Below are 24,656 nucleotides of genomic sequence, written 5' to 3'. Positions count from 1 at the left end.
TGCTCATTTTTTATTGCCCGAGTGGTTATGCATTCTGCCCAGAATTTAATGCCCTTGTTTTCCCCAAATGTGTGGTCAGATGTTGCTCATTTCGTTTGTGTAAACATTCTTTCATGCTGACTTTTATTTCATGTTTTTGGTTTCATTTTCACCGTGCATGAATCACTCATCTGTCCGTGTTCCTCTCATCATAGACCTCCAATCCCACAACACTAACAAAGATCCCTACCTCTAAAATTCGGGCAGAGGCTTTGTTGCCGGCCCGGCCGAACTCCGCCAGCTCCTCCAATAAAAGGAGCCCGTTGGTCGAGGCAGATCTTTATGAGCCCCGTCCTTCTTCAGCGGGCCCACAAGTTTCGCTAAATATATATGTTGTAAAGGTAAGCAGGGAGCGAGATGGTTCAAATGACTATTTGCTTCTGCACAATATTAGACACTTGTAACTTTCCAGAGAAAACGGCATTCTAGAATTTGTTAACCTTTTGTTTTGGATGCACTATTGTTTTAAGTTCCCAATGATTCCAACAGGATTAATGATTCTGTCCTCAGGATGGTGGTTCTCGGAGCCCAGAGAAGAGGTCATCCCTGCCACGGCCAGCATCCATACTAACCCGTCGCTCACACATGGCTGAGCACGAGGAGAGTTCCACTTCCATTACCAGTTCTGGGTCCACAGCACCACGCAGGCCCACATGTAAGAGGCATCACAGTTGGAATCAATGTTTCTCAGTTTCCTTCCCTATTCCCCCTTTTGCTTTAATGGTATGAGACAAATTACCATGACAATGCAAAACAAGCAACCACTCTTCTAGGTTCTTTGCAGATTCTAATGAGGATAGTTCTGCGGTTTCAATGATCTGTTAAGCAATGTTGTTATAATAATTTAATTCATAATAAACTGATGACAACGCATAATTGTTTTTTTTGTTTAAGCAAACCCAGTTGTTTAATGCACATCCAGACATCTAACACAACACTTCTAAAGCCACATTAATGTGGCATATAACAGTAAAAATAACCTGCAGATGAGCAATATGCATCTTTATTTCTTTAATACACGAACAACCCTCATATATAATAATATGTGACCCTGGATCACAAAACCAGTCATAAGTCGCACGGGTATATTTGTGGCAATAGCCAACAATACATTGTATGGGTCAAAATGATCGATTTTTCTTTTATGCCAAAAATCATTAGGATATTAAGTAAAGATCATGTTCCATGAAGATATTTTGTACATTTCCTACCGTAAATATATAAAACATTTATTTTTGTGAGTGAATGCAGCACAATCACGAACATAAATGGACAACTTTAAAGGCGATTTTCTCAGTTTCGATTTTTTTTTTGCACCCTCAGATTCCAGATCTCGTCCAAATATTGTCCTATCCTAGCAAACTATACACCAGTTGAAAGCTTATTTATTCAGCTTTTAGATGCTGTATAAAACTCAATTTCAAAAAATTGACCCATGTGACTGGTTTTGTGGTCCAGGCCAGGGTCACATATTTGATATTGATCAGACTTAATTATCACTTATTTTGATTATGCAGATTGCTTACTACAATCAAAATGAATACAAGACATTTTCTTAGTATTGCATGGTTTTTATTTCACAAAAAGCCAGTATGCGCTGCAAGAATTGATGAATAAACTACTAATGTTGCCTGAAGAATCTGAATTGCTTGCTCAAAGCTTTTCGGAGACATTTGGATCTATTTTTAGACACATCTTCTCTGCTTCAGGATCTACAGACTTTCTTTAACTCATACATACACTCACACCCTTTCTTCCCCTGCTCCTGTAGCATTCCGTACTGAAGTCAAAGCAGAGCGCAGGACAGGCAGGTCTCATAGTATGACAGGTATAGAGTATCATCCCTACTGTTTCACCCTGTTTATTGTCAGTCCTTCATACCTGCTGTCCTGTGCAAGGATACAGTCACCATCAAAAATTCAGTGCCATTAAAAGTTATTCATCCCAATAGCACATTTTGTTACAGAAGTGGAGCTGTAACACTAATTTAAAAAGGTGAATAATTTTCATAGGCACTGTTTTACAAAGGGATTTTTTTTTTTTTTTTTTCATTTGTACTTTTTTTTCAGTTATGCATGTGAGTACACTTTTCCGTTATGTGTTTGTGGCATTTAAAGTGTCCATTAAATATTTTTTTGATACATAATGCCTTTTAAAAATCAATAGTAAGATTTACTATCTTTCATTGTCGTTGTCATGTGGGGTCCAAAAGTCTGAAAAAGTCCACTATGCAAAGAAATGACTTCTAAACTAGTATTATTTTACTTTCCCAGTAAGAAGATCTAAAAATGTACACGAGAATCAACATTGCATAAGATATTAAGACTTATAGTTTTCATAAACTCAGCTTTCCCTTGATTTTAAATGGCTTATTGACACTAATCAAGTGAAAACCTAATTTCTTTGATCAAAAATACAGTAAAAACAGTAAGTGGGACATATTAATACAATTGCCTGATTGGAATTGGAAAAGGAATGATCCTTCAGAAGTTATTCTAATATGTTTATTTGCGGCTCAAGAAACATTGCTTTATATTATTAATGTTAAAAACAGTTGTGCTGCTTAATATTTTTGTGGAAACCATGATGCCTTTTTCAGGATACTTTGATGAAATTTCAGAAGAACAGCATTTATTTGAAATAGAACTTTATAGAACTGACATTTTGAATTAGTTTTATGCACCCTTGCTGAATAAAATTGTTAATTTGAAAATAAAACATACTGAACCTATATTGAACATACATTCTCTAAGAACAGGTCTCAGTATCATATCTGTTGTATTAAATTAGGGAAAAGCTAAATAGGAGCATTTTCACTAGTGGACTTTAGACTGCACTGTACTATTTATGTGAGAAAAATTTCACATACATTTGCTGATGTTGCACTTCCTAAATCCTAGCATTTAAACTACTAATTAAGTTCTGTTTCAACTGTAGGCACAGAGTCTGCTCGGTCCCGCTCGGCCCGCAGTGGCACCTCCACACCCCGCACCCCCGGGTCCATGGCCATCACCCCTGGTACCCCTCCCAGCTACTCTTGCCGTACTCCGGGAACCCCCCGCACTCCGGGCACCCCCAAATCCCTCAGCCTGCTGTCACAGGAGAAGAAAGTGGCCATCATCCGCACACCTCCAAAATCCCCGGCGACTACACCCAAACAGCTGCGCGTCCTTAACCAGCCGCTGCCTGACCTGAAGAACGTCAGATCCAAGATCGGTTCCATTGACAACATCAAGTACCAGCCCAAAGGGGGCCAGGCAAGTCCAAATGCTCCCAATTCATCCTGATTTCACCCCAACTGAGGCTAATAGCCAACTATCCACTCTTTGTCCCCCTCCCCATCCGTCTTTTTTGCTCTTTTTATGCTCCTTCAGGGTCGATTCTTTTCCCTGTGTGCACACTGTCATTTAAAGTGTGCTTTACTGTGTTTCGCACTCATTCGCATGTATCAATTCACTGTGTGCATGCTAATGGCTGCACATAATAGCTGTTAGGCCATTTCACTCGTCTTGGATTGACTGGTTCTTTGCCTGACTGGAAGGTAATATAGCACTTGTTCTTATGACATGGAGCAAATCATGTTCCAAAAATGTACCTCATATTATTTATTTATTATATAATTTTAAATGGCAACATTTGCACTTTGAGATGATCATAAGGATGTAGAACCTGTCATTTGACCATAACTGTGTTATTCTGCATTAAATGAATATTTGGGCTGTCAGTTGATTAAATTAATTGCATAAGTAATTTTATAAAGAAAAACATATATAAGGTTATGTTATATAAGTATATGTATATTTAAATGTAAAAATATTACACTGTCATATACCATCAGGTTTTGCCCCAGTACTAAAGAATAAGTTATTTGTCTATCTATTATTTCTAACTCTCTATCATATAGAAATGCTGGAGAGACTGTTCTAATACAGAAAACTTTTGGAATTATTTGATTGTATGCTAGATAGCCTTAGGTTGCATTTTGGGATTATAGAAACTTCAAGGATACACACATGAATGCATGTACACCCATGCGCCAAGGTTGTTTTCCTCCTATGTCTAGGACACTCTGGTCTTGTAGGAGGTTTGTTTACTAGGATGAATAGAGTTCATTTGGGACGATGGGGACAGGCTCTTGATGTAAACACCCCTTGTGTTTTTCGGTCATTTCATGCACGCTCGCTGTGATGAGCAGGGTGTAGACTGCGTGCTGGAGTGACATGTTTATGTCTGGCTCGTGGCGGAGTGCAGCAGTGCAGAGAAAAGGATCTCGTCAGCCGGAGGAGTGGGAGATTGGGAGGTTATTTGGGTGGGAGACTGCAGTGATAAACTGTAAGTAAGGGCAGTGGAGTAATTGTTTGTCTATCTTATATGTCTCAGAGACAATGTGTTAGATTTCAATTCTTGAGAAAACGATGTGTGAAACATAATGTAAGGTTTTTAATCAGGACAAGATCAGTTGTTCTTGCACGTTTGAAGAAAAAACTTTGACAAAAAACTTAAATGATTACATTTGAAATGATATTAAATGTTGGACGGGGCTTGATCGGGAAATGATTGGATTGGATTTTTTTTAAATCATTTTAAGAATTATTTTGATAACATTCCTATAGAGGTTATATGTTTTTTTTTATTATTTCATTTTAAAATGTTTTATCCCAATGAAGTCAATTTATAATGTTAGTGGAATTTCTTTTTCATCAAAACAGTAAAAATTTTGATTAAAAAAAAAAAAAGACTAGAAATGATGTTTACTAAATACAGTATAAAATTTGATTTCATATTGCCTTTAAAAGTTAAAAGTACTGTAGCAATTTTTTTTTAAAATTTTATTACAAATTAATGAACTCTTAAGGTCCAGAGAGTGAATAGATAAAACAAAATTTTTATCAAATAGATAAATCATGTAAAACTAAATTTTTTGACTGTTTTTGATGAAAAATATCTTGACTTACATAATAATATTATAATGAAATACAACAGAAATTTAGATTGTTTCGCCTTTTAAGCAATGACTGATGATACTGAAAAGTAACAATTAAATCATTGTCACTTTCTAAGTTCATCACTAGTCTTTGTGAGCCCTGTAGACTTTACAGTGATGAATCATTTAGTGAACTTGAAAATGGCATTGGAGTTCATTTTAGGGCACTCAGGACACCCTAAGGAGGGTGTGTTGTATAACCTATGCCACGGCCTGAATCTGTCTGGGCCCAAATGCTCCCTCACCCCTGGATGACAGCGGGTGTCTCCCCAGCATAGTCACTCACAGAACAGGTCTAAGAGACAGTGACATGAGCCACAATCTCTCAAGGTTGAGTGAGCGGGCATGTGGCGGCCACTGCCAGTCTGTGTTTGCCCAAGGGTGAGACTGGATAAGAGTGCTGCGCCTGTCTGTGCCTTAATGACATAATATGTCTACTGAGGGCCACTGAAGCAGACGGGGACAGTCTGAAAACCCGGAAACTGGAAAACTCGGAAAGCATGTGCATATTTAATGTTAGAACATTTCATTGGATTAATATTCGTCTAAAAGCTGCAAAGATACATCAGCTCTAGAGCTAAGTTATGTAGATACTTTTCTGTTCAAATCTAATATACTATAATAATAATATAATATAATATAATAATAATATACTATAAAAAATATAATAAAAATAAATATAATAATACAATTTTGATAACATCCCCACTGAGGTTGTATCATACCTATTTTATTTTTACCCCCCCCCCCCCTCACAAAGTCAGTGTTTTGTTTCTTTTATTAAAACATCATTTTTAATGTAATTAATGATGATAATTTATACAGTATATAAGATTTTGATAAATGTAGAAATTGTATCATACCTCATTTCTTAAATCCTAAGGTCTTATGTCATCTTAAGTCATAATTTAGTTCTTCATGATCATCACCGTCCTTCTGACCTATAGAAATGCATTGTCCATATGTGCTGCTGTGCCTTTAATACTTATTGTTTAAGAAATGTTTAAGAAAACATTGTTAAAATATAACTTTTGCTGTTTTTTAATACAAATAATTTTACTGTCCTCAAAGATTTTTTTTTTTTTTTTTTGACTGGTCATGAATTTACACACAGTATTATGTTAAAATGTAAAGAAAAACCTTACTTTTGTTATACTATTTTGTCACCAGTTTGTGAATCCTGCAGAGCAACATTCCCATTTAGATCGTATCATCTAATCTTTAAGAAATGTCCTCCCGTATGAAGTCCATCTATCATGATAGTGGAGTTTTTTGTGCTGCTGGACCTTTAAGGCTTCTTTGAAAACTGTATCGCTTAAATGGATGTTCCAAACGAGCAATTGTTTGCAGCTTAGTTAAAAAAAAAAGCCCTTTGCATAACTAAAGATACTGTATGTTTTCATGTAAAATGATCTCAAAACACGATTGAGATGAGATTAAGCAAAAATCTGACTACTCATGTGACCCATTTCACATTCTTTGTGTGTGTGTGTGTGTGTTGCGTTTATGTATGTTTCATGGCACATTTCATCACTCAGAGTTGACCTCACCACATTTGACTTTGTCATAGCTTGAAGAGTGTATGTAAAGTTAAGAACTTTCATGACTCATGTATGTCTCGAGACCAAACACAGACTCTGGCTCTGGCTCCAGCTGTCTCTCTCCCTGAAGGGTCATCATCTGTGCATTATTCTCCATCACCCCCTCTGCGTCGGTGTTTTGTGCACTTCGTTCGGGTTTACAGTATTTAAGAGACTGCTATGTGTGCAAGAGTGTGTGTTCAAGAGATTTCAGTAACATTGACTACAGTTGTTAATTTTGTCCTGCTTTCTGAACCAGCCCAGGTCCAAATCCCTATTCCCTAATAAATTAACACTGTCTTAGAAAACAGCTGAGGCCAGTTAAAAGCATGCTACTACAACAGCCAACAGCCTGGTGGTGAGTGCATTGTTGAAGTCTCTGTTCCACTGCGATAACAGCTAAATGGATTGTGCATCAGGTGATGTGTGAAACTGTCACTATACATTGACTACAGCAGTCAGGTGTCATCGCATGAGTCTGGTGTTTGATGGACTAAAGTACATTTAGCCTTTATAGACATATAATGTTGCACTGACTGATTCATTTTCATTGGCCTCTGAGGTATTTCTTGTTCTTACAACTATTGGAGAGGGGCATCTTTTATTAAAATCCCCAATATTCTCCTTATTTTCTTTCACTATGCAATACATTTAATGATGCAATTTCACTTAGATTTTCATTATTCTTTAATTTGATAATTAGCTTATTAGTTTATGTGTATATGCGCAGTATATCCAAGTATTTACCGTAGCATAATATGTAATATAAATATTCAGCATTATATATAACATATGTAAATTCATAACCAATAAAATAATAAATAGAATAAAAAATATAAAAGACAAATAAAATTATAGTAAAAACTAAAATAAAACCATAAAGATATCATATGTAATTATTTAAAAGATAATATAATATTATACGTATATGTAACCAAGATAATATAATACGTAAATGTATACATATACACACACACACACACACACATTATATCTTTATTGTTATATTATGTAATAATATTAAAAGTAAAATACCATTATTTTACATGTTTTATTATAGCCTACTACTAATTTTTTAAAAATACTATTATTATACTCTTTTGTCACAGGTCAGTGAGTCCTGCAGAGTGACTTACAATATTCAAGTTTAATAGGGCGATCTCTTTGGGATTCTTGAAAGTTTTGCAAATAAGGACCCCAACAGTGAAGCTGACATTTGCAGGCGTTAGCATGAGAGCAAGAGTTTTACATGTAACAGCTAATTCAATTTGTAATGTTTATCTGGAACTACTTCCATGTTCATTTATTCAGCCCTTAAGTGTGATGGCTTCACTTAATGGAGAGACCTTCAGCATTTTATTAGCATAAAATAAGTGTCTAAGTACATTTGCAGTTTAACCCTTAAGGGGCGTTCACACTGACAGTGATTAAATCAACACGTTTCTGCACTGATGGTTGCTTGTAGACATGCATTGCTCTCCACTAGCCACATTGTGTTATACTAGCTGCACATTAGCATAAAGTTGACCTCAACTCAACTTTGTTGCTTTGTCAACGCTTCTCTTTTGATGACTGGGGATTGCCCATTTGATTTTTGGCTGCAGGTGCTGTTAGCACCAAGAGATGGGTCAAGTTCATCTTTATGGGTTGTTATCTTACCTCTCTTACTGACCCGTCTCACCAGTGCACGGCTACCAGTTGTCTGAATGTTTGTGTGCATGTATGTGGGTGTGTGTTTCCATCTTCATTAAAAGAGCCACATATCTTTGTATTTTTCTAGATTCAAATTTTAAACAAGAAGCTGGACTTCAGTCACGTACAGTCAAAGTGCGGATCCAAGGATAATCTGAGGCATTCGCCCCGTGGAGGCAATGTATGTACTGCTCCATCTCTCCCTATGTCTCTCTCTCCTTCTCTTCCAAAGCCAACAGACCTCCACGGTTTTTGACCATTTACAAGGGGTGTGAATCGTCACTTGTTTCACGATTCAATTCGATTTGATATCACGTTGCGTTGCATCCTCACTTTTCAATATTACTGCACATGCCTATATTTTCGTCAATGAATACAGCAATGTAGCAAACATCAAACACAACTTAAGTCTGAACACAGCAGACGACAGGACCATTTAGACCAAACACTAGTAAATACTAAAAGCGCACACACACTCGCACTCGACTCGCCCAGACACACACACACACACGCAGCCTCGCACGCACACACACTCAAGCTCACACACTGTACATTTTAAAATAGTGGGTGCATTTTTTATTACTCACTTTTGTGTTTCGCCTCCCTCCACCATTTTACGCTAGTGCGAGAAGCGCGTATGTGACAAATGACATCAGAGAAAAGTCAGTAGTCTATAATTGATTATGGTCTATACTGCATTTGATGCAACGATTCATTTCAACATTTCTACTGCACTGGATGCTCATTAGGACAAAATGCTTTCCATGGCAGAAGCAAACATTACATAGATCCAGACAACCTTGAATACACACACACATCAGATATATTTTCACACGTGGCTCTAAAATGCAAAACTGAAGTCCCTTCTTGTTGTTCATCATGTGAAAATATATACACCCTACATGTATATATTTGTAAACTGTAATGCAGGTGTTTCGATGTTGACCCATCAACACTTGTGTGTTTACTGTATGGAAGTCATATAAAAATAAGACGAAACATCACTCTCCTTTTCTATATAATTTCTCTGTTTGAGAAAAATGGTGGTAATTTATATGGTTATTTTCATCCTGAAACAGTTGTGATCAACAGTCTGTATCATGGAGTAGTTGCTGTCAACATTTTTATTCTTCTCTTCTTTAGGTTTCAAGGTCTCCTCTATTATACTTACTTTTTAGGTTCTGATCGAAAACCTAGTAAGCCATCTTGCTGTCTGCCACCTACACAGAGAGCATCCTAACTGAAATGGAACCTCATAAGTGACTTATTTGGAGTGCTCCACAAAGGCAGTGGCTTAGTGTGTTATATACAGTACATTTTAAGTTGGAGTCGTCAAGATTATTTAATTTTTTGAAAGAAGTCTCTAATGTTCACCATGGCTGCATTTATTTGATAAAAAAACAGTACATTTTTTATTTTTGTTGAAAACAGTTGGGCTGCTTAATATTTTTGTGGACACTGTGATACATTTTTATTCAGGATTCTTTAATGAATATAAAGTTTAAAATAACAGATTTTATCTGAAACAGAAAACTTTTGAAATATAAATGTTTTCACTTTGATAAATTTGCATCCTGGCTGAATAAAAATAGTAATTAGATTAGTCAAATTTGATGACAAACTTTGATGTTGGCTTGATAAAGCCAGGTCTGAAAGTTTAAAATTACTTTGAAAAGCTTGAAGTTTGAAGGTTTTACTCAGAGAAAGTCCATTTTTAAAAGTATTTATAGTACTAGTTTTAGCACATTAGTAGAATAATTAGCACATTGCTAGCATGAATTAACACATATTTTAGCATGCTGTTAGCATGATTAGCATGTTGTTAACATGAAATACGAGTTGTTCTGGTTTTTGGCAGTAATACATTTAAAAAACAACAACAACAGCAAAAAAAACGCATGAAATACGATTGCGTCCCAAATGACGCACTATACACTATGCACTTATGCACTATCACTATGTACTTATGCACGTACTCATCCGTGTAGTGTATACATTTGATATGGTTTAGTTATTCACTGTCGCAGTCAGAAAGCCCTTCACCCTCCGCTACGTAATTAAAGCTATGACAGTCGTGCATGAAGTGCCCAACATCCCACGCTTTGTTTTTTCCATTAATTAACTGCATCATCTGGGTATTTAAAGTGTACTTTTTCAATGTGGAATTTTCAGTGAACACACTACTCACACTATTTATACTAAAAAACAAATTGGGACGCACATGTTGCTAGCATGATTAGCATAATTTAACGTTTTAACATGTTGTTATCATTATTAACATGTTGCATTCATGTTGTTAACATGAATTAACATGCTGTTAGCATTATTTAATCTTGCTAGCATGTTTTAGCATTTTGATAACATGATTAGCATTTTGATAACATCTGTCTAACATATATTAGCGTGTTGTTAGCATGATTAGCATGTTGTTAACATGTTTCTAACACGATTTAACATGTTGCTAGCATTGATGTAACATGCTGCTAGTGTTTTAATAAGCATGATTCACCTGTTTTTACATGTTTCTAACAGGATTAAGCATTTTGCTATCATGTTTTATGATTTGTTATGTTGTTACCAAGTTTTAGTATGCTAGCATGATTCGTATTTTGCTATCATGTTGCAAGCATGATTAACATGTTGCTAAAACAATTTAGCATGTTGTTAAAACAATTTAGCATGTTGCTAAAACAATTTAGCATGTTCACATGATTTAAAACATTGTTCTCAGGTTTGCTAGCATGTTTTAACATGTTGTTAGCATGAATCAACACATTAACACTGAAGAAGGCCTGCAAGCTGAAATGTGTTATTTCTCTGTAAATAATGTAAAATAAAGTAACTGAAAAGATTTCAAATAGCTGTTTTTTGTAGTTAGTATAAATCAACATGTTCCTAGCATGTATGAGCATGTTGTTAGCCTGATTAGCATGTTAATAACATGTTAACATCAGTAGCATGTAGCTAGCATGATTTAACACATTGCTAACATGTCAAGTCACCTTTATTTGACGCTTTATACAATACAGATTGTTTCAAAGCAGATTTACAGTGATAACAGGAAAATTATGCATTTCGGCTGTTGTTCAGCTGAAGTCAGATTAGTGTTGATTCAGTTCCATCGGAAAGATCATAAATCATTAAATTAGTTAATTTAATTTATAAAGCAGTTCTGCAAAAAAAAAAAAAAAAAAAAAACGATGTTATCGTCCAGCTCAGTTCAGTTCTTATACAACAGAGTCAGTACAGTCAGGTCAAAAATATTGTTGAATATTAAGTTGTCCTTGGATAGTCATTTAGCTTTGCTAGCGATAAACATCTTAAATACTCTATTGCTGTGTTTGAAATTGCTGTGTTTGCTGTGTATCTCTGGTCGTAATCAGTCCTTCACTGACAAATCAGCGTTCATTAGCAGAATGCTAGCGTGTTATGGGCAACAACAACTCAACCTGTAAGAAATCGAAAGGACATAAGTAATCGTTCATTCAACTTTCGACCTATAACCCATGTTGAATTTGCAAAACCTACAATCAAATCTGAGATTTCTCAATGGCAATCGGGTGAAAGAGACAAATTTAGCTGTCTAGCTCCATAGACTCCCATTCATTTTGCACTCATGGGCGATCGCCCCCAGTGGAACTCTGGTGGAACTACAACCAAAATTCGGTACAATAGGACTTAATAGGGAGTGGCCAGGCTCTCCGTAGACGGGCTCTGGTAGTAGCCTATGTCCAAATACATAATATTCGGAAAAACAGCAGTCCCCGGATGACCTACTACTTCCGGCGAGATTCTGAAGTGAGAATTCGATGGACACTTTACTATTCCATTAGGCCACCGGAGGGGATTTATGAATGGAAGTGAAGCGACTGACGCTGACGCTGAAACTGACGTTGGTGGGTCACGTGACAGTAACAACATGGCGGATGTAGAATATCTGATTTCATTCATACTACCCATATTCATGCTATAGAGAATACTTTTTTAAATGATTTGTCAAGCCAACATAATAAAATAAATAATCTAACTGACCACAAACGTTTGAATGCTTGTGTAAAAGGGTCATGTGAAGCACACAGTAAATTTATCTCATAATTGATTTCAGTAGTTTGCTGTTAACTTGTTGCTACACTAAATGTTGTGATAAATAATATAAATACCCACCATACAGAAATATTGTGTAAAATACTAAATTGAGTATTTTTAGTAATAATTAAAACATTTAAATGATTTATATTAATAATTGACATTTCTCTCACTTTGTCTGCCATCCAGATTTTTTTTTACTAAGCTTGTTGTAATACATTTATGCCATTGCTTTCACTGCTAAGGATAAATGCAATGCTGTCTCACAATTTGATCAAAAGAAATTATAAAGGCTGCGTAATTATGCCTAAAAAGCTGCTTAAGTAGTCATCTCACTAGTTTTTGGTCTCTCTGTTCTTTCTGATTGTGTATATTGCCTGCTAAAATGTCTTGACCAGTGTTTTCTAAATGTCAGAGCTGGTATGTGCTGAGTCTGTACTTCAATCAGATTTGCTTTTTCTGCCCCTTGCAGCAGCAGCGGTCAGTCATTGTGAGTGACTATTACAACAAAGCTATAATGACCACACTGTGTAGACTCTAGAGCATGGCGCTAGCAACGCTAAGGTCATGGGTTTGATTCCCACAAAATATTACTTATGCTGTCTGTTTAGTTAAGGTTGGAATATCCCTTAACTTTCTGGAACATTACTTTAATGCGGCAATTGAGCACTACATTTCTCTTATTTGTATAGGACAAAAGGTCAAAATCTCCTTTTAAGTATTTCATGATTCAGTACACCAGTAGCAACACCAGTATCTACCCAACCCAATATTTACTTTGCCATGAATTTCTAAACATCTGTAAGTCTATCATCTGATTCAGTGATCTGATAGTGTATTTATGATATTCATTTGCAGTTGTTGGATTTCTTAATGTTGTGACATCTTCAGCATATTGATCAGTTTTTGCAGATTTGCAGCTCAGCTAACATGCGTTTAGTTGTGGAGTTAGTTGAACTTGTCGATTATTACTACTTTTTTTTAGGCAAAGGTTTTTTTTTACGTTGCAGATTCATATGTGAAGAAGAACTGGAGTGACTCCTTGCCTTTATTATCCCATTTGGGGTTTAATTTTTTGTACTCAACATCTGGTGTTTCTTACAGGTTCACATTCAATCTAAGAAGATTGATCTTAGTCATGTGACCTCCAAGTGTGGATCATTGGACAACATCCGCCACAGGCCAGGTGAGCATGCTAATGAATTCTGGAAATTTTAGCCACAGATTGGAAATTTGCAATGTCATGATACAGATTGTGTTTAAAGCATGCAACGCCTGAGCTAGGCTATTTGATGATATAACAGCGCCATCTTGTGGTTATATTTTAATCTCCTCCTTTGCCAAACCCATTTAAAAGGATTCTGCCATTTCAAATTATCCTTATATACAAAAGGCAAAATGTTATGCTGTAAGAATCTTGCTAACTCTTTCCAATAATTAACAGTTAACAGTGATCACATCTGTATTTTAAAGAGCAGAGATTTGATAAATGTTCATATGTTATTAGATTTAATAGGCCTATACATTCAGTACTGTTGAAAATTTGGGGGTCAATGTTTTTGTTTTATTTTATTAATACTTTTATTCATTTTATATGACATTAAAGACGTTTATAAAGATTAATATTAGAAATAAATTCTAATATAGAATTAGAGAATAGAGTTATTTTTCCATTCATTAAAGAAACCACCAAAAATATTAAGCAGCACATCTGTATTCAACATTGACAATAATAAGAAATGTTTCTTGAGCAGCAAATTAGAATGATTTCTGAAGGATCATGTGACACTGAAGACTGAAAATCCTGAAAATCCAGCTTTGCCATCATAGCAATAAATTACATTTAAAATATATTCAAATAGAAAACTTTTAATTGTAATAATATTTCACAATATTATAGTTTTACTGTATTTTGATCAAATAAATTCAGCTTTGGTTAGTATAAGAGATTTAAAAATAAAACTTTATCAGTAGAGTAAATCTTTAGATTTTATTCCTGTTTTTTTTTTTTTTTTTTTTTTTTTTTGTTCTGTGAAAAAGATTTCACCAGCAGAGAAATGAGAAATTAATTGCATTTCTTTTTTATGACTCTCAGGAGGTGGTCATGTGCGCATTGAGAGTGTGAAGCTGGACTTCAGAGAAAAAGCCCATGCAAAGGTAGGCTCACTGGACAATGCCCACCATACACCTGGAGGAGGCCACGTACAGGTGAGTGCACAAACACAACCGTTTTTACTTATCCGTCCCACATCATACATGAGGACCGACTTCCTATTTCCTGCTTTCTAAGATCGAAACCCATAAGCTGTTGTTCCGAGACGCAGCCAAAGCACGTGTGGATCACGGGGCAGAGATTGTGATCGAGGCGCTCGGGCTGTCAGGCGGCACCTCTCCACACCGGCACAGCCACATGTCCTCGTCCGGGAGCATCAACATGCTGGAGTCTCCACAGCTGGCCACGCTGGCCGATGATGTGACCGCTGCCCTGGCCAAACAAGGCTTGTGAATCCGAAATGTCTCCGTTCAATCAAATTCCCTCCACTCAATCTACAATAGTCCCCTTCATTGGTGTCACGGTTGACCCTTCCTCCCTACGGTATTTAATGAAGACTACAGATTTCACTTCCCATCTGAAAAAAATAAGCATTTTATCTGTTTTTTGTTTTATTTTGGTCAATTTTAATGAATAACGACTTGTTAGAGCTAGAGACCAGTGCTTTTTATTACCCATGTTACATGTGACTTTTTATGATTGTGTACAGGCAGTGGCCTCAACTGCTGGTTATGGGTCAGTGTCAGGTGTGTTGCGTAAACAGTGGCCTCAACTGCTGGTTTAGGGTCAGTGTCAGGTGTGTTGCGTAAAAGTCGTCGAACTGAATTTTTTATACACGGCAATGTGGCGCGACGGTACCATTCTGCACGCGTTCTTTTGCCCATTCAGTGCATGGACTCTAAAACATCTCAACTGCGAGTCACATACGATCAAACACAATATACACTATAAGGGAATATATTTATAAGTATACCAGCTCTTTGTCTCGACATCTCATGCTCAATTGAAAAAAAGAAACGATTACTCCTTCGATAAGTTATTCCTGTACTATTGCATTTAAAAAAAACAAAACAAAAAAAACTAGATAGTATGATGAGCATGTATTCTAGTACACAAAAGAGGCTATTTTCTATTTCAAGGGATTTTAGTAAGTTATTTGCTGAAACATCGAATAAAATCAACACATCATGTTTTGTAGATACTAGCAACAATGTTTAGTTTGTACATTGTTTCAGATGACCGTTACAAAACCGTTGCTTCCGTGGATCTTTGTCGGTACACAGTTCAAGCAGATTTGTCACATGGGCGATATTGAAGAAGTCACTGTCAGCACGGTGAATTCACCGTGAACAACTACAACTTGAGCAAAATCTTTATGGGGAACTTTTTCGCCGTCATGCTAAACTCCCAAACACGCAGAATCCTGTTGAAATGACTAGATTTCGCCTGTGAAATTTTGCCGAGCAACATTAAATGTGACTGCACCTTTACACTAAACGCTTATATTACAGTATTACATTACGCAAAATACAATCGAGGGCTCCAGTTATACATGAATCATGTAAGATCTGCTCAATCTGCTGTCTTGGAAGTGTCAACCACATACCACCATCTTTCAGAGTCGAGATGGGAACGGACTCGCCTGAGTAAGATATGGGTGGTTCTGCGGCCCTCATTTTATTCTTGAACGTAGGGAGCAGCTCCTCGGGAAGTTGTTGGTGATTTAGGCCCTGTGTTCGTCTGCTGATTCCTGCTTGGATGCTTAGTTTTCTTTCTTAGGACGTGGAAAAAGAAACACAAAACAAAACTTTAAAAAGGATACTCACTGTGCTTGCATTTGTTTGAACACAGTACACCAGTATATTTTTTCCTCGTCATTTGTGGTTCTCCCCTGCCCCTTTTCCTCTAGAACAGCTGTCATTCGTAGGCTTCTGTGTTTTCTCGGCCCCCCTGAGCCTTACCTGCCTTTTTCCTTGATTCCCTCAGCTGCTGTAAATGTATTTAAAAGGTCACATAGATGTACGCATTTTTTCTCCTGTTGGTATGATACGGATTATAAATGCCCTTAACAGTTATGACAATAAAAATACAGAAAATGAACAAAACATTGGTGTGATCTGTTTTTTTCTTTCTTTCTGACTTTGAGAAAAATGAGAAATGTGTTATGACTTATGACTGTGGTATTATAGCTTCCTTAAAGTTTTAAAAAAGCAACAAGCGACGAGAGGCTGTACATTATAGTGATTTTACAAACGGTAAGTGGAAATCTATTGGTTGAATTCAAGGGTCCAGGGAAACAATCTACTACAGTACATGTGGGATTTATAAAGTAGGGTATACCATAGCGCTATAAATTAAGCATAGCGTCAGTTCTGGCAGGTCACATTAGTCAAGCTCGCATCAGCTGACTCTCAGCTGATCCACGTCTACTTATAGGAATACGACGCCTATCACTGTATACATATATAAGCTCCTTCAGTATTATCAGCAGCTATCGTGTTCTCAGGAGCTAATTACCCTCCTCCATCCCCAGCTCCTCCTCTCATCAGTCAGGATTTGGCTTTCTGATTCCCCCTGAATCAGAATAAATTCTCGAATTATGATGTACTTTAAAATCTTGGATTAATGATATCTGCAATACATGCATGTTTGTTCTGTTCTGTTTCCCCTGAGGGGGGTTATTGCTGCTCTTATCCATGCTAGGCTGGTTCTTGCCCAGAACAGAATCATACCGCCAATCCTAACTGTATGCTAATGTCAATCGTATTTGACGATAGTGGTCCTGACGGAACTGTATCGTTGATCAGTCTCAGTCATTTTACAGCAGCTTCAAATGTGCCTCATTCAATCTGAATATAGAGAACTTTTCATTATGAATACTTTGTTTTGTAGGCCTCATATTTTGAACTCAGTGTTTACAGATACTTTTTCTTAGTATGTCTGGTATAATTACAGTCTATTTTAAAAACTCACCCAAAATATAGGTTTTTTATGGCTATGTAATAATATAATTATTTTTATCTAGACATATTAAAACATTTTTATAGTTTTTATATATTTTCAATTATACTTATTAAATCAATAAGTATATTACTATAGTAATAATACCATTGGACTATAAAACAATAGAAAAATCCAATAATTTTACACAACAGTAAAATTACTGTACCAAGATTTATAGCTGTCTTAATTTCTTTGCTCTCATCAGTGTTAAACCAGAGCTTTTATTTTAGCGGAGTCTCACAAGAAAACCAAAAGCCTCTCATTTGTTGACAACAGATTTATAAACGGTTGAAGTTTTATTTTCAAAAGCAGGTCACAAGGTCAAAATGTGACAAGTTTGCATCCCAGTTGTCTTTGAATTTTACCAGATATTGTACAATAACCTATGAATGAAAAAAGCCTAGGCTCTGTCTAGTCTTTAATTGGGTATTTATTTACCAGTTATATTCGAAGGTTATCTTAATGTTAACATAAACTCAACATGATATTAAAATTGACCGCATTTACTTTCTTGATATACTCATTGTGAACAACCTTCCCATTTTTCCTGATCAAATCAATTCCAGATGTCCAATCTAAAAAAAGTCCACCAAGTTTCTGTTTTTCTTGTTGAAGATAATTTTTCACTTCTATCGTTTTCACTCTGAATTGGGTTGTAGATACTGTTTCATGTTGGCTGTAAATACCTGCTATAATCAGTCATGTTCACTTACCTCTCACTTGCCTTTCTGCCTTGTGCGCTGAATATGAAAACATTAATCACAACAAAAGCTAATACTTTGTGAAAAGTTTATTATGAGAATTGACAGAGGCGAAAAATAAATTAAGACTCTGGGGAAAGGGGAAGGAGGTTTTGCAGGCAGTCCATTAATGGCAGTATATTTAGCACCTTTGACTTTGCGATCCAGACAGTGAGAGGTCAAGGGGGTGGTTTATATTTTTGTGTAATCATGATGCCCCCCACACCCCCCACCACTCACAACTGTTCCGCTACGGAGAGGCTTGTCCCGGCAAGAACATCACCAAGAATACTAGCTGGAAAAAATATAAATGGATTCCAAGAATGGACAAAAGAAATAGGATTCAAGTGGAAAAAAAAAAATAGGAAACACAAATTACAAAATAATTGTTTATGACTAACATCCCGTGTCCCTTTTATCCGTTTCTGAGTTGGTTTTGGAAACATTGTTTGGATGTCCTGACAACATGGAATCTGGAGAAATGCTTCAGTTTCTTCACTTCTTACACAGACATGATGTGTTTGACGAAAGCTGTTTAGAATGAAGAGATTGAAAAAATGTCCATGAGATGCTGGCTTAGAATTACAGGACAACAAACAGCGATTAGCTCTATAAAACGGTCAGTCATTATTGCATTTTTTACTGTGATTAATGTGCAATGAGACAATGAAAGGAACTGAACTGACCCTCATAATTCACACAGCCATTTTCATCCTCCTGGCCTTGCATGAGAGCATCGATCTCAGCTTCAGTCATTTTCTCACCTGCAGGGAAAGTGAGAAGTCTAGTTTGATCATGACATTAAACAGGCTGAAAGACAGAAGCTCGCCATTAAAGTGCATTTAAACCACTGCACAAAATGTTCTTCATAGTGGAAAAAGGTTCTTTATATTCTTAAAATATTCTTCACAATAAAAAAAGAAAAGAACTGTAAATATTTTAAGAACGGTTCACTAAAAGGTTCTTTGAGGAACCCAAAAATTATTCTCCCAAAAAAATGCTGAAAGATACAGTACAACTTGCTGAAACGTATCATAGCTCCTGTAATCTGCCAATCAGTGTTTCAAACGCGGAAAGATATCCATAAAAAAAGTTTGTGAACAACACCTCACAACGTTTGTCTCAGAAAAGTCGTTAAAGTTTATTCATAAATTATTAATATACTGTATGCACTTTATTATAGATGCTTTATTTTTTATCTTAATTTAATCATTTAATGAAGGCTATGTTTTAGTAAATCATCTAATTCTGTTTAAAAATGTCTGAAAATTGTTGAAATTCTTTAAAGGCAATTTTCTCTAAATGTTTTTATGACAGTCACCATTTCAATTATTATATCTAGACAACAGGCTTGATTAGTAGAAACATTATAATACTATGATATATCAGTGGTTCCCAGTTAGGGGACCCCAGCAAACTGCCAAGATGGCAACAGGATGACTTAAAATTATTTAATTATACATAAAACTTAAGATGTAAACTGAACACATAACCCCCCCCCCCACACACACACACACAATTAACTGTAGTTGCTTTTAAAATTAAAGCAGAAATAGAGTTAATATCTTAGCTAATATAAGGGGGTCAACTGATATATATAATTACAAAGCAGACTTTGCTTTTACATTCAGTTCATTCAAAGTTTCTAGGTAAAAAAACAACAACTCAAAATGATTGAGTAGGTCATCATATGTGTTTTTCAAAAGAGTCCACTCTCATTATTGATGTGAATTTGGAATTGCAGTAGTGATCTCATCTACTTGTTAATTCTGGCCACTTACCCAGTGTTGACAAGACGATACGCAGCTCAGCACCCATTACTGTTCCGTTGCCCTCCTTATCGAATACACGCAGACCCTCAACGTAGTCATCAAATGTTGCCTTGTTTGGGCTGTTGATCACAAACTGCAGCATGGGCAGGAAACCATCAAAGTCGACTCTCTTGTTTGCCATGTCTGTGAACAGGGACATAAGTGAATAAAGGAGTCAAAGAGGGCAGATGCAGTGAAACATAATGCACTGCAAGCACCTGTCATGACACCAACCTTCTGCCAATTACAGTTAATCAAACAGGCATCTGAAATATTTCACTGTGAAAGCTCCTGACAGTGCTAATGTTGACTAGAAGTACTTTCAGTGTAGCTAATTAAAAGGAAAAAAATCCACGTACCATCAGCGGTGGGGTTGCCCAGGATCAATGCAACCTCTTTGTTGGTTGGGTTCTGTCCCAGTGCACGCATGATATCTGCAATCTGGTTGAAGGCTACTTTGCTGTCACCAACTCTGTCGAAAAGTCCGAAGGCCTCTCTGTAATCTGGAATTGTGTAGAGATTTTTTTTTTATTGAAAGTTGAAGTGTGTCATTTCTGCACACATTAGTTTCAAACAGGTTTCCTGAACACATCCCTGTCTGCCATTGGTTAATCAAACAGATGGTCCTGCCCACAACTCACTTCCAGTTATCTAGCTGTATCAAAACAGTCTGTTATATGCTGCTTAATATTGCAATCTAGTATTATTTATCATATTTTTTAGCACAAATAGTTGCACTTTGTCCATTCACCATGCTTCGTTATTTCTTCTAGTTATCGATCTATAGTGGTAATGAACCAGAAGTCTTGTACATTCACAGGAAAGCTGGGACATGAGAAACTTTTTTACACACTTTTAATGAGGCACTTTAAATGTCTAATTTGAAGATTAAACTTTATGTAACTTTTGGATATTTTTAGACTTTTACTATTTTGCCCCAACAAAAAGAAAAATTATTTGATAATTCACTTTTTAATTGATTTGATATCAGTTTTCACACAAATCTTTCTCCAAACCTGGGCATATTAAGACAAATTTGTCTGCCATATGTCAGTTTATAGTCTAAGAGACTCAGTTTTGCTTATAACAATTTTTTTTTAACAAAATGAATAGGCATCTACTATGGTCATCAAAATTATGCATTTTATTCAGATCTCTCAAACAAAATATCAGGTTCCCTTTTTAACCACTACCTTTAAAATTGTGGGTTTCTCATTTGTTAAAACATATTTAACAGTTGAAATTGATTTAAAAGATAACCAAAAATGAGCAAACTGAGTAATAATCAGTGCTCAGTATTTCTATGGGCATCATGGCTATTAGCTCACTGGAATATGATCTGCTAAAAGATTAATAGCTTCATCTGATTTCCGCACAAAGCCAGCTGCCAGCAATGAAGTGACAGGAGCAGGGGGAGACATTCAAAGAGTCACCATGGAATGGATATGCTCCCCCAAGAATATAACTCCCTCCATATAAAGGCAGTACCATGTGAGGCCAGAATGCTGACTGAGGTGTAACTCACACCCAGGATGGCGAAAGCTGCCCATCACGGAGCAATGGCCACATTCTTCTATGTAAAATGCAGCACTGAACAATGGTGCAAATTAATTGCATTGCATTGCTTGACCTTTATAGCACAATAGAAGTAAATCCCAAAACACTTTGGGAATTTGACTCAAGTTGCTTACTTCAAACCACTTAAAATGTTCTAAGCTTTTGAATTAATATTGCTGCTTGTTTGTCATTAAATTCCTACCAAATTATAATTAGTTGAATTGAAATAGGATATTTAATATCTAATTATCCTTTTGCAGGATTTTTTCTGCTTTATTTTAAGCACCACATACATAGGTGTGAGCAACAGTCCTGGAACCAAAAAAAAAAAAAAAAAAAAAATCTCACCTTCCATCTGGTCTGGGCTGAAATCAACCTGCAGGAAAACAGAGGTACATATTACTCTATCCCATAAGTCATCAACAAATATAATATAATATGCAGATCAGTAGGCTATGTACATTTACATAAATAGATCAAACATTCATAACAGCTGCATTTGAATCTGTTTAACATTACATAGTGTAGTTATGCTAAATGTATTATTAAAGCTATCATAAATTCTTACAGACATTTTCTTTAATAAGCAATATGAGGAAATTAGAGTTACATTTTATTCTGCTCCATTCCAGAATATTTGCATACTTATATATTGAAAGTATCTGTACAAAAGTACAGATCTGTGTGCCCTTTCTGTCTGTGTTCTGTATGTAAATTACAAATCAAACCAGTTAGTTTAAATCAGTTTAAACACAGTAATAAAATTTAGTTTACATTACATTTGATCTGTTCTAATTTTATATTCTAATTTTTATTGTATAATATCATTATCATCATATTAATCAGTCAGAATATCAAAGGAAAATAAGATATATCGGGTATGGTAAATATCAGGGCAGTCGGAGTAATGGTTGAAGCAAAACACTTTCGTAAAATAATAATCAGCAATGCAAATTTCCACTACATAAATCAGGGAGAATATGTGCATAGCCTGAAGATGTGGAATGATTTTCAAGACCTGAGAAAATCCATCACATCACTAACACCGTTATGACAGGTGAGTCATTCACAAACAGCTGCTTTAATAGAAAACTGAAGAGTGAGAGCCCCAGATCTCGGCATGCTTAATTTAGTTGCTCAGCTGCTTACAGAACATTAAGGAGCTCCATGTTTGGCCATGTGAAACTTCTCCACATTTGGCAATCTGGGCCAATCAAAAAAGGGGTGTGACCTTTGATTGTAGTTATGCAGGAAAAAACAGAACTTATCCGGAACTATCCGTGGTGCTGAATCCGCCAATCATATTTCCAGCGGTCATCAGGCAATAGAGCAACCTTAGGCAACTGCTTATAATGACTTAAGTCATTAGCAAACAGTTTAACATGCCTAACAAAATAAGCAGGTAATGTAAATTCAAATATTAGGATCAAACTTTCATGACAGTGTAGTTATGTAAAATACATAATGAAAGTGTAAATGCAACCTTAATGCAGGCCTTTTCAGAAATAAGCTAAATGATACTGGAGGCTATAAAACGTCAGAATACAGATATTATGGATTTATTGCTTCATTAAAAGCAAATGCATGTAATCCCTGGTATGTAAATAATAACAGAACATTATTCTGTAGGTGGAAAATATGTATTGACCAAATCAGCATTCATGATATAGGTTACTGGTCGTTTTTAAAAATTTCTGATTTGTAATTTAGTTTAAAAAAAAAAAATGCTATAACAAACTGCATACTTTTCAATGTCAGCTATCACTTCAAATGTCACTGTAAAGAGTGAGCAGTAGAATGAACTTTTCACTGAGAATCTGTCTGATATGACAGGAATGGTGGTTACCTTCACAGCGGACAGATCCACTGCCGCGGGTTTAGGTGGGGCCTCAGGTTCAGGCGCAGGAGCAGGTGCGGCTGCGGGCTTGGGGGGATCGGGCTTCTTAGCGTCCTTCTTAGGTGCCATTTTTTTTGTCTATTTGTCCGCCGGGAAGGAAGTTAACACAGGGAGTGGACCACAGCTTGGAGGATACTCAGCATTCTCAAGGTAAGCATAGATGTTTATATACCTCGTATTATGTACCTCGGAGTTGATGTCAGACTGATGCTCAGGCGGATTGGGTCGCTGGCCACAGAGGGGAGGGCTCGCGCGCCCCAAATGGAGAAGGGGGCGAAGCTCGGTGAAAAGGGTCGTAAATCTCATTTCAACTTTAGGTCAGACAACCCGCGAATTTTCTTGAGAAATGATTAGGGCTCGTGCGGATTGAATGTGTACCGCGACCACCTTTTTTAATTGAGACTTTTAGAAGATATTTAAGGTGTTCCTAGTTTACTGCTTGCTTTAACAAAAAAAAAAAAGAAAAGAAGAAGAAGAAAAAAAAAAAAGCTTTCGTCGTGAACGTATATGGAGGGAAATGTGACTGAGAAACTGTAGAAAGTGTAAATAAAATGGCGGTCGTGAGGATGCAATCCAGCGAGACACTCGCAATCGGGCGGAAGTTTATTGTCAAACACTGTCATTATTGTCTTTAATTTACAGATCATAAATGACATATTATTTACGTATCGTTATTACATTACATCGTACTTGGTCTACACCTAGATTAATAATGGAAACATTCAATATATATATATTTTTGGTAGGCTAACACTTTACAATAAGGTTCATTTGTTAACATTATTAATAACATTATGTATTAACTAACATGAACTAAACATGAGCAATAGCCTGCTTTATTTGTTAATCTTTGTTAATGTCAGTTAAAGCTGTTCATTGTTTGTTCTTGTTAGTTCATAGTGCATTCACTAATGTTAACAAGATTTTAATGAAGTATTGGTAAACGTTGAAATTAACATTAACAAAGATTAATAAATGCTGTGTAAGTGGAGTTCATTATTAGTTCATGCTAATTTATGTAGTTAACTAATGTTAACCAATGAACCTTATTGTAAAGTGTTACCATATTTTTACTATTATTTACATCCTCACAATAATGGTTCAAAGAATGTGTAATGGCACCAGATTATGGCTAAAAATACCATGACAGGTGGCTAGAATGTGACCACTTTCTCCAAAATAAATGAAAGTATGCTGGTATGTTGTCATTTCAG

The 24,656-nt window shown here is 36.1% G+C and overlaps 2 protein-coding genes across 2 annotated transcripts in view; one reads left to right on the top strand and one right to left on the bottom strand.

Annotated features, from left to right (window-relative positions):
- The window catches only part of map2 (microtubule-associated protein 2), a 123,895-nt gene extending 107,362 nt beyond the window's left edge, over positions 1–16,533 (top strand). The window contains exons 13-19 of the mRNA XM_079882009.1: positions 195–380; positions 550–694; positions 1,811–1,867; positions 2,977–3,296; positions 13,486–13,567; positions 14,477–14,589; positions 14,672–16,533. Of these exons, the coding sequence (XP_079738135.1) occupies positions 195–380; positions 550–694; positions 1,811–1,867; positions 2,977–3,296; positions 13,486–13,567; positions 14,477–14,589; positions 14,672–14,887 (1,119 nt within the window). The 3' untranslated portion in view covers positions 14,888–16,533. The remainder of the gene's footprint in view (positions 1–194; positions 381–549; positions 695–1,810; positions 1,868–2,976; positions 3,297–13,485; positions 13,568–14,476; positions 14,590–14,671) is intronic.
- Positions 16,534–18,212: 1,679 nt separating this feature from the next.
- Positions 18,213–23,635, bottom strand: myl1 (myosin, light chain 1, alkali; skeletal, fast). Its single transcript, XM_079880358.1, has 6 exons — positions 23,392–23,635; positions 21,894–21,921; positions 20,348–20,491; positions 19,959–20,132; positions 18,864–18,941; positions 18,213–18,708 (listed from the first exon to the last, which is right to left on the bottom strand). The coding sequence occupies exons 1-6, from the start codon at positions 23,509–23,511 to the stop codon at positions 18,680–18,682; spliced, it is 573 nt and encodes a 190-aa protein (XP_079736484.1). The 5' UTR covers positions 23,512–23,635; the 3' UTR covers positions 18,213–18,679.
- Between the last annotated feature and the right edge of the window lie 1,021 nt (positions 23,636–24,656).

The sequence above is a fragment of the Squalius cephalus genome, assembly GCF_949319135.1.
Source record: "Squalius cephalus genome assembly, chromosome: 9".
NCBI classification, from domain to species: domain Eukaryota; kingdom Metazoa; phylum Chordata; class Actinopteri; order Cypriniformes; family Leuciscidae; genus Squalius; species Squalius cephalus.
This window is presented reverse-complemented; position numbering and strand designations above follow the sequence as displayed.

Bases quoted from the DNA above. Each gene is read 5' to 3' on its own strand.
- myl1 (XM_079880358.1), bottom strand. From the start codon at position 23,511: ATGGCACCTAAGAAGGACGCTAAGAAGCCCGATCCCCCCAAGCCCGCA. The intron at 20,492-21,893 runs GTGAGATTTTTT...ACACAATTCCAG, and splicing joins CAGCCCAGACCAGATGGAAG to ATTACAGAGAGGCCTTCGGA. The intron at 18,709-18,863 runs GTCAGTTCAGTT...CATTCTAAACAG, and splicing joins TGGCTGTGTGAATTATGAGG to CTTTCGTCAAACACATCATG.